The 18,398-nt window shown below is 42.3% G+C and overlaps 1 protein-coding gene across 2 annotated transcripts in view; it reads left to right on the top strand.

Annotated features, from left to right (window-relative positions):
* The window catches only part of LCLAT1 (lysocardiolipin acyltransferase 1), a 186,533-nt gene extending 173,248 nt beyond the window's left edge, over nt 1-13,285 (top strand). For both annotated transcript variants that reach the window (XM_043604210.1, XM_043604209.1), the window contains exon 6: nt 9,290-13,285. In XM_043604210.1, the coding sequence (XP_043460145.1) occupies nt 9,290-9,792 (503 nt within the window). In that variant the 3' untranslated portion in view covers nt 9,793-13,285. The remainder of the gene's footprint in view (nt 1-9,289) is intronic.
* Nucleotides 13,286-18,398: the final 5,113 nt, after the last annotated feature.

The raw sequence follows: 18,398 nt of genomic DNA, 5'->3' as shown, positions 1-18,398 counted from the left end.
ACTATATTTCCCTTTGTATTCTCCCCCCACCCCCACTTCCCCACCACCACCACCCAGTTTCCAAGCTTAGTAATTTCTTTCTCTTTTTCCTTTTTCCTCTTTAATAATGAAGTATTTATTGTTGACTATGGCCTTCACTATATCCATTGATTCCATTTTTCATTCTTTTTTAAGGAGTTCATAATTTACCTTTTGATTTTGTCTTTGATCCAAGGGTTATCTAAAAGTGCTCTGTTAAAGGAGGACATCATATTTTATTTTTTTATGGGATTTTGATGTAAGGATGTGGCTTTTAATATCTTAACTTTTACAAAATGGGTTTAAATCTTCTTATTTCCAAGCACATAATCCTATTTATTGGTGTTCCATGGATACACCCCTCTAAAATATTTTTGAAAGACCTATAGACCTATATAATCTTATTAAACCAAATTTATCAATGGTTATTCAGTTCTTTCATGTGATTGGTTATTATTGGAGTGACCTATTATGGATGACACTGAAGCCTACACTATAATTTTTAATTCCCTTTGCATTTCTCATATTTTCCTTTTAATATTTAACACCTACTTTGGTTCATACAGATGTTTGGCTATTATTTTCTTTAACAAAGAAAAAGTTTAATCTTAACCATAGATGCTTAAAAAGATACTTGATAAACCTTAAGCCATTCCCAATAAAAACTAGAACAAAATAGAACTAATAACATACACTAGTGTTTTACCAAAACTCAACAGCAGTGATCTAATGCACTAAAATCCACACCGTAAAGTGAGAACTATCCTTTTTATTAGTAAGTAAATGCTAATGAAGGCACTAAGAAAAGACTACCTTGGGATGCCTGGGGGGCTCAGTCGGTTAAGCCTCTTGACTATTGATTTTCGGCTCATTACTTTAAGGTTTGTGAGTTGAGGCAGGCTCTGTGCTGACAGTGCAAAGCCTGCTTGGGATTCTCTCTTTCTTCCTCTCTGTTCCTCCCCCGCTTGTGCTCTCTCAAATAAATAAACTTTAAAAATTAAAGACTACCTTAAAGATGAGAAAATTGAACATGAAACGGTTTTTGCAGCTGATAGAAAATCTAGAAAGTCAAAAAGAATGTAGAAAAAAAGGAAACAATTTAATAAAATTTGTTAAGATGGCTGCATATAAATGTACAGCAAACGATTTCTCTCTAGCAGTAACTGCCTAAAAGCAGAAGTGGGACCACATATTCCATTCATAATCACAGCAAAAATTCTTAAATTACTTAGGAATAAATGTTAAAAGCCACAGAAGCTGTGTGAAGAAAACTAAAATCTTATGGAAAGACATAAAATAAGTTTTGAACAAATGGAAAAGCATACTTTTTTCTTAGAGAAAAAAACAATATTAAAGGTTCAGATCTTTCAAAGTTACAATGTAAATATAATGCAAATGAAATTTCTGAAGAAGTTCGGTGGGGGGGGGGGGGTGGCAGGGAGGGTTGTTATTTTAGAATGGAATTAAATGCTCTCAAGTTTACATTGCAAAACAGTTACCAGCAGGAATCAAGTACAGTGTGAAAAAGAAAACAGGCAGATTTGCTTTACCAAAGATACGTCACTAGGGAAATCAATGTGGTCTTGGAACCAGAATAAACACAGATAGCGCAGAAGAGAGGAGGGAGACTAGATGTTTATATATTTGAGAGTTTAACATGTGACTGAGTTGGTATTTCCAAACTATAGAGAAAGAGGAGTCATTTAATAAAAGATGCTAGAAAAACTGATGTCTACTGAAAGAAAATTAAATTATAAAATTAAATGGAAAAAATGTTTTTCATCTTGCAGAAAAATATAGAATATACATACAGTCTAGGAGCATGGGAGATAAATAGGAATCCAAAAGCTATAATAGAAAAATGAACTTATATAGACACACACACACACATACACACACACACACAGTTATTGGAAAAGTTGCTATAAATGGCATAGATCACGGATTGTGTAAGAATATTTGCAACAAAAAAAATGCAGAGGATTAATAATCCATGATGAAGAAGGAGGTTTGCAAATTTGACTGAAAAAGAGACAAACAACAGAGGAACTGGCTAAAAGAAACACTGCTTTCACAGAGCAGCAAATCCAACAAAATCGATTCATTGTGGCCAGGGAAACACTAGTGACCAGCTGATGAAACCAGTGTGAAAGATTCACCGCTTAGGATAGAGGGTAGAGTTCTTACAAACCAGAAGATAAACAACTGAATTTTCAAAACAGTCAAGGATATGACCAGTATTTACATCCAATGGACTTTTTAACCTAATCAAAGACATACAAATTAAAACAAAAATGATACAGTTTGCAACTTAATAAAAATTGTAATACCAAGCATTATAAGTAAAAGTGTGAAAAGCAGGATCCTAAGTTTCTCGGGTTTTAACTGAACATTGTAGAGGTCATTTATCCATATTTAGCAAAAAGTGTTAAGGTGTTCATATTCTTTGATCCAGCAATTTATGGAATTTATTCTAGAAAATCACCATCATTAGTTATATAATGATCAATTTAAATGTAGTTTATGTGGGAACACCTTAAATATCTGAAAAACAAAGGAATTTTTAAGATTTCTACACAAGCAAATATTATGCACCCATAAAATGACATCTTAGAAAATCTTTAATGGCACGAATGGAAAAATGAATGAAAAAACAAGTTATGAAACAGTATGTATAGTATGGTCCTATTTGTTAAATGTTTACAGATCTCTTTTTTCAGGACATACATTTTATATACTTATGTATGTATATGTCTATATGTATGTGAGTCTGTCCTCACCAAGTATACACTATTCTGATCTTGCCTTAAATGATCTATTAATACACCAATATTGTAAATTGTGGAAAATGTCAACATGTTTTCATTCTATCTAGAAAATGAAACTTGTTTTAAAGACTCAGAGAAGCAGTGTCTATTGGACAACAGATTGTCAAAACTGAAAAGATTTCATACATTTATACAAAACACCAAAGCCGAACAGATTTAGGATAGGAATGTGAAAATATAGGTCCCTGAAATTATCTGTAGGAACCAAATTCAGTTTGGATAAGCAAAATTGTTCACAAATACACAATTTTTAATTTCACCTTTCCAGGTGAAAGTTGATTTTTTTAAGTATTTATTTTGAGAGAGAGAAAGTGTGTGTGTGTTGAACGGGGGTGGACCGAAGAGAGAATTCAAAGCCAACTCAGCACAGAGCCCGTCATGGGGCTGGAACTCACGAACTGTGAGATCATGACCCAAGCTGAAATCAGGAATCAGACACTTAGCAGACTGAGCCACCCAGGTGCCCCTAAAAGTTGATTTTTAAGCATAGGATGGTTCTTTCTTAGAAAAAGAGGAGGTACTAATTTTGATTTCTAAGAAAGTAAAAGCAAGATGGGGCAGGTCAACAATGCTAGAGCACTGACCATCACTTTCTGATTCTGAATGCCAGCAGAGGATTAATATCTACACTTCCCAGAGAATGTCTAAGGATGAGTTGGTAGAGATGGAGAGAAATGTGTATCCAAAGGGAAATTAGGGCCTCCCTCTAGAGCCAAGGTCAGTCTCCTCAACGGTTTTGCTTCTGTGCTATGGGAGAGGCGTGACTGCAATCAGAGGATAAACCACAAGGTGTGCTAGAGCCCACTTGGAACCTCTCCCAGAGGAAGAGGAAGTCTAGAGGAAGGAAGGAAGGCCGAGGGTAGCAGCCTAAACCTAAACTCCCTTCAGGTGCTCTAAGTGGTCACTCCACCTGGAGGAATAGTGACAGGAATCTGAGCAGATCCCACAGGCCAGGACCTTCTCTGAGCACTTTACAGGTCTTACGTAGTGGATCCTCACAAAACTCTAGGAGGGTAGGCACTGTTATTATCTGCACACACAGAGGAGGCTTATGTATGGTTAACAAGCTAAGGCCGGAGAGCTGGTGAGACGTAGGATCAGAAGCTGCCTGCCTCTACTTTTCATTCCTTAAATAACTACTCAACTTATACAAAAGCAAAATGAATAATGTTCTCAGTGGGAAGTAGTATTTTCTGTAAGAAAATGGTACTGAGTCCCAATGCCACTTAATTTTCAGTGGGTTTGTGCATGCCCTTTTATTTTGAAGCTGAAAGTTGTCTTATTAGTGTTTTTAGTCTAAGTCTATCTAAATCTGTCTGTTCAAAGCCATTCTTCAAAGTGTTCTGACTAGTGCCAATTTGTCACGCTCATTATTAGCCATGTACTATTATATGTCAGTGTTAAAGTGCCACAGTGAATGTCAAGTTACTAAATCCAACTTTTATCATCTTGGAGTAATTTTTTTTTTTTTTAATCTGAAAAACAGTGCACAAAACCAGCAGCCTCAGCATTTTCTTTTAACACAAATGCATCTTAGATGACAAGCTACTTTATTTAAAAGTCTCCAATATAGGGGCGCCTGGGTGGCTCAGTCGGTTAAGCGGCCGACTTCAGCTCAGGTCATGATCTCACGGTCTGTGAGTTCGAGCCCCGCGTCGGGCTCTGTGCTGACGGCTCAGAGCCTGGAGCCTGTTTCAGATTCTGTGTCTCCCTCTCTCTGACCTTCCCCCATTCATGCTCTGTCTCTCTGTCTCAAAAATAAATAAACGTTAAAAAAAATTTTTTTTAATAAAAAAATAAAAGTCTCCAATATATATAGTTAGATTTATGGATTTAGATCTGAGTAATAGAATATAGGCTTATATGTTTTCATTTTTTTTTTAAGTTTATTCATTTTTGAGAGAGAGAGACAGAGCCTAAGTGGAGGAAGGGCAGAAAGAGAGAAACACAGAATGTGAAGCAGGCTCCAGGCTCTGAGGTGTCAGCACAGAGACTGACGTGGGGCTCGAATTCACAGATTGCAAGATCGTGACCCAAGATGAAGTCAGATGCTTAACTGACTGAGCCACCCTGGTGTTCCAGCTTACATGTGTTAATTTTTAAAAAAGTATTAAGGTGAAGTCCAAAATAGATTGTACTTTTGTATATTCTCCATGTATTTTAAAGTAGAATGGGGAAAGAATAAAGTTGATAACTGAAACTTCAGACCATCTTGGGTTAAAAAAAAAAAGTTTGTATTTCTGTTGTTCTGCCACTGAACTGTATAGATGGATGTGTTCTTCAGCAGCTATGGGCAGACCAGGATTTCTTCACCCAACTCTTTCATTTGAAACATAAACTTGTCTCACTCCCAGTGAGCTTTTCATATTGAATAGGACTCTTGTAATCATCATGGGCTCAACTTGACATGCTTGGAGACACTCCCTGCTGCATATTACATTTATAAATTCCAGTCATATCTTTTAAACCTCTGTTGGTTACTTAAACCTGACTGATGTATTAAATATTCCCTCAGTCTCAGCCTTAGACTAAAAATAAAGATTTGAGGTACTAAGTGTCCTGTTCTTCCAGGAGAGGAAAAGAAACATTTATGGGCCCACATGAGTGTGGTTGTTCTAACAGAGTAGTAGCTTTACATAATAATAATAATAATAATAATAATAAAGTTTGAAACTTTCCAGAAGACACAGTATCAGCAACAGAACAGATTATTTTCTAAGCCCCATACAGACAGATGGCAGGTGGCTAGATAGTTGAGATTACTATCTAAAAAGCAATGAGATCTTTTAAAAATGGATATTACTGATGGCAGCCATCTTAATTTGCATATTTTAAAGTATGTTGTTTTCATACCAAAAGCTTTAAAGGCCGCATAAATCCTTTGCACTTGAAGGAACTTTATCTATTACTGCATTATTTTAGCCCTATTACAAGCTGATACATGTAATGAAGGCATTACATGTATTGAATATGCATTTTGTTATTGTCACTTTGGAACGAAGCATGCCCGTCAAGTCTGCTAACCCTCACCTGTTACCTTCTGGGAGGAAACTAACAGGTCCAGTAGTAATGGCTGCTCTAGGCTTAGAGGCCAGGAGGTCTTGATAGGATGTCAGTGAAAAGTAAGCTCCTCTATTAGTGATAAAGGGTTGTGTGTGGCTCTGGGTTATCTGAAGACAAGAAACTTACTATAAAGTTTACGAAGTATCAAGGTACCTCAGGGTGTAAAAGCCTTTCTCCATCTCCTCTCTTGCTCTGGCTTTAATGCATTTCTGAGTCTCTGTGATTCTTTTTTTAAAATTTTTTTTAACGTTTATTTTTATTTTTGAGACAGAGCACGAATGGGGGAGGGACAGAGAGAGAGGGAGACACAGAATCGGAAGCAGGCTCCAGGCTCTGAGCCATCAGCCCAGAGCCCGACGTGGGGCTTGAACTCACGGACCGCGAGATTGTGACCTGAGCTGAAGTCGGACGCTTAACTGACTGAGCCACCCAGGCGCCCCTGAGTCTCTGTGATTCTTTTTTTTTGAGTCTCTGTGATTCTTAAGGATCCAGTGCAGCTCAAGGGAAATGAGAAGCAAGGTATAAGCCGGCTCTTCTCCCTTCCCCAGTTCTCCTGCTCACTCAATGTTAGCAGCTAACATTTATTGAGTATTTACTATATGTACTTTTGACCCTATTTTTGTGTTTTTATATGTATTAGCTCATTTAATGCTCCCAACAACCCTGTGAAGTAGTTTGTAGATACAGGAACTAAGCTACAGAGACAAGTAATTTAGTCAGTAAGAGGCAGAGCTAGGATTTGAACCCAAACGGTCTCCTTCCCCAGCTCTCCGTGCTCTACACAGCAGGGTTTCTAGAATTTTTCACTTAGGAACATTTCTGTAAGTGCTACCAACAGTCTTAAAACTTGCCGTTTGTACAGTGAACAGACAGGTGTTTGCACACACGCCCTTCTCCACAGGTTGCCCAGAAGAAATAGAAAGCAAGGACACTTTAGTTTCTTACTAGTATGGCCTGTCCTTTTGATACCAGTTTGTGAGCATGAAGGGCCATGTGTGGAAGGAAGGCGGGCTCGTAGGAGCCCCCTGCTCAGGAGGAGCCCTGTGAAGTGGTTTGGGGTGACTGAGGATGGTGGCAGCTGCTGGGGGAGGCCGTGGATGAGTGAGGCTGAGGAGACTGGCAACCTTTTCAGGGCAGGGTGTGGGCAGATGAAGCAGAAATGTTGACTGATTGCAGGGGAGTTTTGAAAGTAAGTGAAATGAGCACCCGGTTCTGAATAAGAGGCTAAGCGGCATGATGAGTGACAAAACGTGTCCTGTTATTTTCCCGTCGTGAGATGAAGTGGACCCCCCCGCTGGAGTCAAAAAGGTCCAGCCTCACCTTTTTTTGTAGGCGTTCTGATCCAACTCCACCAGAGCCGTCCTGCGCGGGCCTTCTGTCCCCCTCCGCTCTCCTATCAACAATGCTCAGCATCCCTAAAACACTGTCCTCCAATTTTGAATCTAAGCCTTGTTGACATAGGTATTTTCATTTTCTAGACCACAGTCCTAATTAAGGGCTGATTATATCTACCAGACACTTAGGAAACCAGACTGCAAGCCAGTCCTTATCCTGAAGTAAATCACAGAGTAAAGGAGACAGTAGACATTTACAGAAGACCTAATCATTAAAAAAGCAAGGAGAACAACCTCTAATAGTAAGGTCAATGGGAAGGGTAAACATGGTGAGTTAAGATGGGAAGTTGCTTTGTGTCTTGTTCATATTGGGGTAAAACTTAAATGCTATGAAGTGCATGGGTCTTAAATGCACACAGTTGGCTATATTCCACACCCTAATCAAGATCCAGAGTATTTCGGCCACCTAGAACACTTCCTTGTGCTCCTTGCCGATCAGTTCTCACCCCCGTGGCAGCCACTGTTTGGATTTCTATTCCCACAGATTAATTTTGCCTGCATCATACATTTCTGTAATGAATCAAAGCCCAGATCCAAGGGCTCTCACTGAAGAGGGCATGGTATGGAAGAAAGCAACATTCAGAGATTGTGCGCCAACATGCTGTGTGCATTGGGCAAAAAGCTTAACCTCTCTGGCCCTTGTATACAGGATTCAAGTAGGCGATCCTCATGTTTCTTTAAGGATTTACTACTCCTGCTTACATTTCTAATCTCAGAGACACCACCATCCACTCAGTACCCTGAGCCAGAACACAGGAGCTCATTCCACCTTATCCTCCCACATCCAGTTGACCGCTTTTATCGTGTCAGTTCTCTTGTAATTTTTTTAGACATGTCACTTCCTTTGGCCCCTACCTCACTGTCAGTTCTTGCCTTGTCATGACCATCAAATTACTCTTACTACCTCTCTTGCCCGTGGTCCTCTCCAGACCATTCTTGTCACTGCCCCCAAGGTAATCATTGCCAAAACGAAACACATTCTCATCCCTTCTCTGTTGATAATCATTAAGTGCTTCTCCACCATCTAAGGTGCTTCTCTGTCGCTTACAGAATGGAGTTCACATTCTCAAGTTTGACAGTTGAAGGCCTTTACCAGATGCCTCCAGTGTACTTGTGAGCCCCTTAGCCCCACTATGCTCTCTGGGCCCACTGCACCTGCCTGGCCAGCTCCCTCCCCTCCTTCCCCTCCCCTATTAGGGCAGCACTGTTTATGCAGCTGTCTCCCTGATTCTCTTATGAACTCTTGAGTGAGATTAGAGATTATGTTCTCTCTCTCTCTCTCTCTCTCTCTCTCTCTCTCTCCAGCATCTGGCATGTGACTTTGCTAAAAACACTTAACCCCAAAGTAATTTATCAGGAGACTGCTAAGGATGATGGTGTCCTGGCAGGGTCTCACTTGGACTTCAAGCTGATATGGTTTTAAAAAATAAAAAAAATCACATAAAAAATGTTAAAAATTAAAAAAATTAAAAATCATATGGAAGTTTTCATGCGTTTCTGACCACTTCACTAAGTCTAATTCTGAGTGTTTCTTTCCAGTACTGTCATAGCAATAATGAGTTAAAGGTAAGAAATTCTGTGTTTTTATTTGGAGAGAAGGTATATTAATAAGAGGTATCAAAGCAGTGACTCCCCCTGGTATAAAAGGGCTAATCCTTTTATTTCTACCTCAAACCTGACTTAATGTGCTTATCCATTTAGTTCTAGAATGACAGGTTACTCTTTCTGTGAAGATAATTTCTTTCTAAAGGTTTTGGTGGTGATTAGCAAACAGATAAAAGACTAAAAATGACGGGTAAATTTATTGACCCAAATGCCTAGAAACACCAGTATTTAAATAGCCCTTTTTGTTCACCGTGGCTCTCTCTGTCCCGATTCCACCCCCACCCCCACCCCCGTTTTTGGTTCTGCCTTGTGGTTTGCATCAGCGTTACTACCCCCATTGATCATCACTCAGTCTGTATTTTCATCTTTTCCAAAACCTAGGGAAGAACCTTGATGCCGTCCACGACATCACAGTGGCGTACCCTCACAACATTCCTCAGACAGAGAAGCACCTTCTCTACGGCGACTTTCCCAAGGAGATCCACTTCCACGTGCACCGCTACCCAGTGGACACTCTCCCCGCCTCCAGGGAGGGCCTCCAGCTCTGGTGCCACAGGCGGTGGGAGGAGAAGGAACAGAGGCTGCGCTCCTTCTACCAAGGGGAGAAGAGCTTTCACTTCACCGGCCACACCATAATTCCACCTTGCAAGTCTGAGCTGAGGGTCTTTGCGGTCAAACTGCTCTCTATACTTTATTGGACCCTGTTCAGCCCTGCAATGTGCCTCCTCATATATTTGTACAGTCCTGTTCGGTGGTATTTTATCGTCACCGTTGTTGTCTTTGTGCTACAAGAGAGAATATTTGGTGGACTGGAGATCATTGAACTTGCATGTTACCGTTTTTTACACAAGCAGCCACATTTAAATGTAAAAAAAAATGAGTGAGCTCGTAGGGTAACAACCCAAGGGTCTTTTGGAGATGTGTTGAGCCTTTTTAAATGGAGGTGCATTTTTGCATGACTATGTCAGATATTTCTACTACCATCATTATTTGTTAAAGATATTTTGCACTTAGTTTTGTGGGAAAATATTGCTACACACGATTTTTTTTTTTAAATCTCTGAATGTAATTGCAATACACAAAGCAGGGAGCGATCGCTGTGAAATAACTCGGGCCAGAGTTTTATTAAGCAATCGCCAGGCTGTTAAGGTACACATACACGATTTTCCTACAGGCCCAGTCCTCTTCCCTAACCAATTCCCCAGCCAACTCCCCAGACAAGAAGCAGATCTGGGGCTTGGGAGCACTGGCTCAGTTCAAGTGCTGGCACTTGACTGTTGAGGTGAGGGCCCTTCTTCCCAGCTCCCTCCCTCAGCACTGTCCCCACACTCATTTCTACACCAGTCAGACCACTGCAGCCTTCCTTAAGGCCAGAGACCAGAAATCCCTTGCCCTTAAACCAACCATTTCGATAAGAAGCCCTTCATTACTCATAAAACCTTGGCATTTAGCCTTGCACTGACCTAGACATCAGAAGACCACCTGTGCCCTCTTTTCACACGAAGACCTGGACGTGTCTCAGGGAGCAACCACAGGCTCTCCACTTAGAAACCTTGGTTTGAGTTTTTAAAGATAGGAATTAACACAGTTCTTCATTTCTACGTACTCTAGCATGCTCAGTGCCGGGGTCTCTGCTGCTTATTGGCAGGTGTAGCTCTTTCTGCGTAAAAACGATACACATCACATCACTTACCTTTCTAAAGGAACAGCATAGAGAAGGTTCTGTTCTTGGAGTCAGAAATTCTCGAAGTTGTGTCTTTTGAAATATTTCTTTCAAACCTGCCCCCAGAGAGAAAGTTATTATATTTCTTGTACGTGCATAGGTATCCGTAACATCTGCCACGAAAACAACAGCACTTGCAGACAGGGCAGTAATGGTTTATCCTAAATTATTCAACCCTCGTAGCCTTGACAAATTTTACTCTTGGAACCAAAATGGTAGCACGAAAATGAACCCCTTTTTAAGGATAACCAGGGCTCGCTCACTCTTTTTAGGCCCAGGCTTCTTTTCAGTAGTAAAATTCAGACCCACTTTTGACCAGTTGTTTGCTTCAGTAGTCCTCGATTTGGAGCCCATGGGAAATCCAGCAAACCGACAGCACCAATCTCCTCTGAGGCAGAAGTGCGGGGTCATGTTCCCCACCCTGCTGGGGCCAGGCACTGTGCTTTTCGTCATAGGACGGGGGTGCTGGTCAGAGGCAGTGAAAAGCCTTTAGCTGTTAGCAAACCTGTCTACTTCACCCCTGCCTTGAACCAGCCTCAAAAGCCATTGCTTTATTACTCTTTTGGCATGAATGCCTTCTCCTTAATTACGGCCTCTTTTTGCTCCACAGCGACTTTTAGCCCGACAATTGAAGTGTGCATTGCCGTGAAAGGTGAGCACATCGTGAGCCCAACTTACGGAGGACGTTCTTTCAGAGTACAGGTTGCGCATACGACGCTGTTGACACATCACCTCTCCTGGGAGGGACCTGACCAGTGCCGCGCAGACACGCACCAGCCTGTATTTATCTGCTCCCCCAAGGCTGTTCTTAATGCTGCCTGGAGCTACTAATTCGTTATTATGAACATCTGCTCTAAACCCAGCTGTTGAATCTCCTGGCTTTTTCAGGTGTTTTCTTTTTTAGCTTTTTTTTTTTTTTTCCTTAATGAAAGTTTTCTAATTTAGGTTTCTCTCAGACTTCCTTTTGGTTATATTTGGAAACATAGAAGGAGTTTCACAGTCAGCATCGCATTCACATTGTCCTGGGCGATAGAGAAAAGCTGTGTTTTCCGCCCCACACTTTATACTGCCGCCCGCCGCCCTCTTCCAGCTTCTCATGTCTCCTGGTTTAAGTATAACCTCCATATGAGGCGTGAGATCCGTAAAAGAGGAAATCTTTTTTTTTTCTTTCGTAGAAAATGTTTTCCTTTTGATCATAAAAAAAATACACATAGAAGATTCAAACTTTGTTTTGTCTACCCAAAATTCGTACACACTAGAACTGGGGAATAATAGACCTTGTACCTGCTGAATCAGGAATGATGACTTCAAAAAGAAAAAAGCTGCTTCTTGTTGGTTTTTTGGTTTTGGGGGGAGGGGGTATTTGTGTTTTTGCAACAAGGCGTCTTTTAAAATCATAATTATTTGTGTTCCTACATATTGGTCCTTTTCTTTTAAAAAGTGTTCAAGAACTATTCATTTGATGATTTGGAACTCAGAGCTTTGTAAAATTGGTAACAAAATGTCAAGCAGGAAGTAATTGAACTTTGGTGTCGTGATCGGCCTCAGGAATGCACCCCCCTTCCCACCCCTCACCCTGGACTCCACAGCTACTTGTCAGGCTGCATCTACACATCATACCCCACCTCACACCCTCTCAGGCCCTTGAAGGTAAACCCATTGGACCGTGAAACATTTACAGTACTGTCTGTCCAATTTGCTCGATCTTCACTGTTTAGAAGCATTTTAACTGAAGTGTGGTTTGTGTGGGCCGTGAACCATTGTACTTGAAGTAGGCACCTGCAGGGAAGGGCACCGGCCAGGTCACACGTTCTAGCAGACCCCACTGATGAAGCAGGCCAAAGCCATCGTGCAAATCAGCAGAAGCAAGTGGTGAGAGGCGGGAAGAAAACACGGTCAGCGGCCGTAATTTGAAAGTCCTACTAAAACCCTTCCTTGTTTGTTATAACACTAACCCACAGCTTAGGGAGAAATACCAGCTTCCCTTCATGTCACTTTGAAATTCATTCCTTCCTCCTCACCACATCAGGAGTCGGACGTTGGTGGCCAAGCCTGAATTCTGCAGAAAGGGGGCCCTTCTCATTTCACCCGGGCCGCGACCATGATGCCCCTGTGCACTTCCCTAATCGACACTCTGCTGGAGGGAGCCTGTTGGTAGCCAACTGTTTACATTTCTTTATATAAATAATGTGCTTTCAGTGCCTTAGTTACGGGTCCCTTTTCTTTTTCTTGTTCCAGGAATTCTGCAATGTGTTTCTTAGGTAAAAGTCTCTCTTTGCTACTCACTGGGAAGAAAATGGTTTGTAAACACTGGTCACTGTCGTAAACTTTGTGATGACATCCAGAGAGGAGAGCTAGATGCTGAGGTGGCTTTTGCCTTAGAGCTGTTATTTATGCCGTAGGAAACAAAAACGGTCCCGTCACACCATGAGCTTCAGATTGGAGACGACCCAAAAGCCGCCTTGTACCGACCTTAAGTTTTTATTTCAGAAGAGAATCTTGGTTTTGGTAATTTATTTTTTAAAAGATTATGTACAAAACACCAAGTTTTAAAAATAACTCACAGAATGGCCTTAGTTTTCAATGTCCACTGGTATGTTTATGAGTTGTGTTATCTGTAATTTACATCCCAGAATAAAGTGGAATGAATTAGATACAGTTTGCCCATGTGTCATGTTTCTGTTCTTGCCGGGCAACTGGGTGCTACATTCTTTTCCCACGTTGGTAAAGCCATACAGTATGTAGTATAAGGAGATCCTCATCAGGGCTCTTTCTTTCACAGATGTTTAAAAAAAAAAGCCCACACACAAAGGGAATATACCTCTTTGATAACTGGAAAAAGTCTAGGGGCCACAGTCGAATTTAGGTCTCAGTAAATGTCATCAGAACTTGGTTTTCCTCCATTTTTCTCAGTTCAGCCCTGAGGGCGATTTGGTTATTTCACACTTGTGGGGCTGTAATGGCAGATCTCCACACCACCAGCTGCAAGAGGGAAATGGGACTCTGCACCCACCATCACTGTCAGGGAGTATGTAACTGGGAAAGCAAATCTTGGAGCAAAGCCTTGAATCAAAGCATGAAAATGTGCCTGGCAAGTATGCTTGCACACACACAAACACATGCACACAAAGAATGGAACCTAAGGGTGGCAGAATATGCCACCCCAAAATACGGCTATAGTTAAACACATGCCACCCAAACTATGCCACTTGGGTGCATTGCTGGTTTTGAGCTATAAGCACTTGAAAAGCAGCAGAGGGAAAGACTTTCTATGAACGGCCCTCATCTGCCTGAAGACCCATTCTCCTTCCCCAAAAGGACTCAACAGCCATAAACCCCCTCCCTGGGAGTTTCATCAACCAGCGAGGGTGGACTCCTGTCACAGGAGAGAAGATGAAGTCAACACCACACCCAGATAAATGGTGCCACAAAACATCATATGTCCCATCTGGTCTTCTAAGGGCCAGTACATCTTTCCTTAAAGTCATTGACTCCCCTAAGAGGCCTCCCTCACTCCCCTCTTCCCCTTCCTGATGAAGGTGTTATTTAATCCTGAGTTCTTTGTTGTTTTTTTTTAAGTTTATTTATTCTAAGAGAAACAGAGACAGCAGGGGAGGGGCAGAGAGAATCCCAAGCAGACTCCATGATGTCAGCACGGAGCCCACTGCAGGGCTCCATCTCACCAACCATGAGACACCCAGGCATCCCTAATCCCGAATTCTAAGCCACCTCTGGGAGTCACTCCTTTTTCCTTGGGTATCTGTATGTATACCTGAGGGATACATGTTAATAAATTTCTGATTGTCTTCCTCGTGTTAATCTGTTATCACCAAGACAAGAACTTAGAAGGGTAGAGGGAAAATTATTTTTCCTCTCCTGCAGAACCTGTCCTGTAAGCTCTACCTACCATGCCTGCCGCTCTGTCTTCAGGTTCTACAAGCATTTTGCTTGAAGGATTCACTCTGAGGGGAGCCCACGGTGTCATTCTCTAGCAGAGGGATACACAGGGACCGAGGAGCCCAGATCTTGAGAGCTGGTTTCAAGGACTGGGCCATAGCCTGGTGGGATTTCCACACACTGTTGATGCAAGGGAGAGAGAGGAGAGCATAGTCTTGCTAGATGCCCACTTGTCCTCCACATTACTCACTTTACTGATAAATTGTGTACAGGGCTTAAGCAACTCCCAGTGGAGTATGGCTTTCTGATGAGGCATTTCAAATGCCAGCCAGTGAGCCCTAGGGTGTGTACAGAAGCTCATCTATGCGTGTGCAATGCATATTGCATTTTTGTGCCATCGACTTCGTGCTAATCTTCGTGTCAAAATATTTTAACAGAAGTAAATTGCTAAGAGGCAATGTGTGCTCTGCTGGCCGTGCTTGACTTGTCGCATGATCCACGTGATGACCAGAGCCTGTGGTTGCTGTGTCCCTATATCCTCCCAGGGGCAAACCTAGTGGGAAAGAGCCCAGGGTACCGCTTCCCCAGTGGCCCAACAAAAACCCTAAACTGGGTTTCAGTGATTATTCCTGAACTGCTCACTTGCCCAGAAACCCTGTGTGGGTTGAGTTCCTGGGTTGCTTGCCACCTCCCGGAGTAGGGGTGGAGTTTGGTCCCTCGTCCCCGGGATGCATGTGGGAGATGGATGGATTTTAAGAGGACTGTTATTGAGAATAGGATGGGGTGACGGTGGGTGGCCACACGGCCACCTCAACTGTGAGAGCTCCCATGTCTCCTAATGCGGCCCAAGCAGGTCAACAAGGTGTCCAGCCGGGGTTGCTGGTCCTGCACAGTGGGAGCCTTCTCCATCAACAGTAGGGGGTATTTGGGAACCCAGGCATCCTCCATGGTTGTGCACAGACCATCTCATCAACGACTGGTCCCTCTGAATTCTTCTGTTACTGCTTCCACACACAACACCCAGACTCAAGCAAGACAACATGGACAACATTTTTCTCTCCATGGGGATTTGTTAAAGTAACGACACCGCAGCTCTGACGCCCCTCCATGTCCCAGCACTGCACACACACCTGCGGTGTCACTCAGTCTTCCCTCACCTGCCTCCGAGTGTGTCCTTCCTTCCTGGTGCATTAGATCCGACAAATCTGGGACCTGTTACCAGCTCTCCCTGCTCCACGGTCTCCACGTACCGACCTCAGAACACCTGACCCGGTTTGATCGTGGAACCCCCTTCTCACAGTCCCCAGTGGCTTCCTGCTGACTGCCAGACAGCCTACTCCCAACCCAGCCAACCAGTCCTTGGGACTGTCCCCAGGTGTGAACCGGTTCACATGAATGTACCTGACTGCTTCTTGCCCCTTCCCACTTTCACGCAGAGCCCTCACACGTGAAAGGCATTTCTGTCACCAACCCACGACCAGTCAAATCCCACTTTTCCTCTCACGTTTTCATGATCAATTTAGCTTAAAATGTCCTCTTGCCACAAAGTCATTTCTCTGCAGCTCATGCTTGAGTGCATTACATACTATCTTGTGTTATAGTTATTTTTCAGTCTTATCACCCCAGCTGGAATATAAGCTTCTGGAAAGCCAAGATAAGGATGCCTCACATTTCTCTTTTCCATTCTTTTTTGCACAATAAATTCTTACTGGTGATTGCATGGGAGTCATTCAGAAAGGACTTAGTTTAGCTCTAAACTAAAGCTGGGTGCAAAAATTTACAAATTTAAAATAACAAAAAAATCAAAATGCAAAGCCGTCTACATCTGGGGGATGATTCATTGTTTTTTGTTTTTTACAAGAATCAAATCATTTTGACTGATGATATGATTTACCAAAATATATTAGCATGTCAACTATTAAAAGTGGAAACTTGGGCGGTGGGGGGGGGGCGGCATGGGGAGCCTGGGTGGTTCAGTTGGTTAAGCACCCAACTCTTGGTTTGGGCTCAGGTCATGATCTCAATGTTTGTGGGTTCGAGCCTTGCATCAGGCTCTGTGCTGATAGCATGGAGTCTGCTTGGAATTCTCTACCTTCCTCTCTCTGCACACCCCTTTCATGCTCTGTCTCTCTCAAAATGAATAAATAAGCTTTTTTTAAAAAAAAAAAGTCAGAAAAAGTAGACATTTGGCTTAAAATGTACATCCTCAAGAAGATGTCCAACTAATCTCACTTTCCTCCAACTATGCCTATGGTGGAAAATTTCCCAAGTTCTAACGTAATGATTACACGTTTACCTTTGTCCCACAATCCCACCTTGAGAAATCTATGCCAAAAACACTGGCCAAAAGGAATGATAAGATGCATACACAAAACTCTTCCTGCTAGCTTTGTATGTAGGGATAAAATCCTGGAAACAACTGAGAAGCTCATGGGAGGGAGTAACTGAGTACACTACGATGTGATCCTGTGACTGGGTTGTGTACAGCTGTCCAGTGGCATGATGAACATCTGTGTAGACACTGTGATAGGGGACTTTTCTCTAGAATATTATGTTAAGTGAAAAAAGAAAGGTGGAGAACAATGTGTATCCTCAGGCTGCCTTGTATCAAAGGAGGTGAAGCCATACAGATGTGTGCACACAGGCTTATGTTAAAACTAGTTCATTAGTCATTTCAAAATATGAATCATGAGGGGCGCCTGGGTGGTGCAGTTGGTTGGGCGTCCGACTTCAGCCAGGTCACGATCTCGCGGTCCGGGAGTTCGAGCCCCGCGTCAGGCTCTGGGCTGATGGCTCAGAGCCTGGAGCCTGTTTCTGATTCTGTGTCTCCCTCTCTCTCTGCCCCTCCCCCGTTCATGCTCTGTCTCTCTCTGTCCCAAAAATAAATAAACGTTGAAAAAAAAAATTAAAAACAAAAAACAAAATATGAATCATGAAAGTAAAATGGCAACATGAAGAAGGAGGACGGGAACGTGACAGGTGGGACCACAGTAGAAGCTAGGCTTCTTTGACTACGTCTTATTTTTACATGATACACTTGACTTGGGAACCAAGTGGATGTTTTATGTAATTATAAAATTCAATGAAAAAATGAAAAAGCAACTTCTAGAAATCAAAAGAAAAATGAAGCAAAGGAACATAACATATCAGGTGTGTGGATTAATGAGGCAGAGAGGAATTACTTCAGGGAATTATAATGTAGATCCTTAATGGTATATATGCTAAGGACAAAAAGAATTACCAAAAAAAAAAAAAAATCTCAAATTGTTTTTGTCATCATACTCTTAGTAATGATAGCTATTTTCTGAAATTATTGCGTTTATTTTCAGATAAATCCTGCGAGGGATTATGATGTCATTGCTAGGAACCAAGAGTTTCATTGTTAAAGGAAAAACATTTTATATAAAAAATTTTTTAAGTTAACCCAAATCCCCATAATTCTAAATTTGAACTGAAAACGATCAGAACGAATCAACGTCGAATGGATAAGCAGAGCCCTGGGTGGTGGTCATGCAGCTCGTGGTGGGTGTGCGAGCCTGCATCATTCTGGTCTCTCTAAACCGTGTCCACTTTGGATAATAAGCTGTTCAAAGAAACTGTTGCTAAATAATCAACCTCAAGAGCTCCATGCGTGTCTCAGCTCCCCTGGCTGATTAGAAGAAGGCAGGGGGAGTCTAAAGAAGAGAGCAGGGTGTGTGGGGGCTGCAGGGGCCACATCTAGTACGAGTTTCTTCACAGCAGTGGGGCTCTGAGCGAATCCCTTATTCTCCCTGAGCCAGAGCTGGGGGCTTGTCCCAGGGCAAGCTGCTGCCCCTCAGCCTGTCCTGGGCCATCTGGCCAGGTAGACACGAGCTTGCACGAATCCGCCCA

Source organism: Prionailurus bengalensis, chromosome A3 (genome assembly GCF_016509475.1).
Source record: "Prionailurus bengalensis isolate Pbe53 chromosome A3, Fcat_Pben_1.1_paternal_pri, whole genome shotgun sequence".
Taxonomy (NCBI): domain Eukaryota; kingdom Metazoa; phylum Chordata; class Mammalia; order Carnivora; family Felidae; genus Prionailurus; species Prionailurus bengalensis.
The sequence above is the reverse complement of the archived record's forward strand: the minus strand, read 5'-3'. Positions and strand labels throughout refer to the sequence as shown.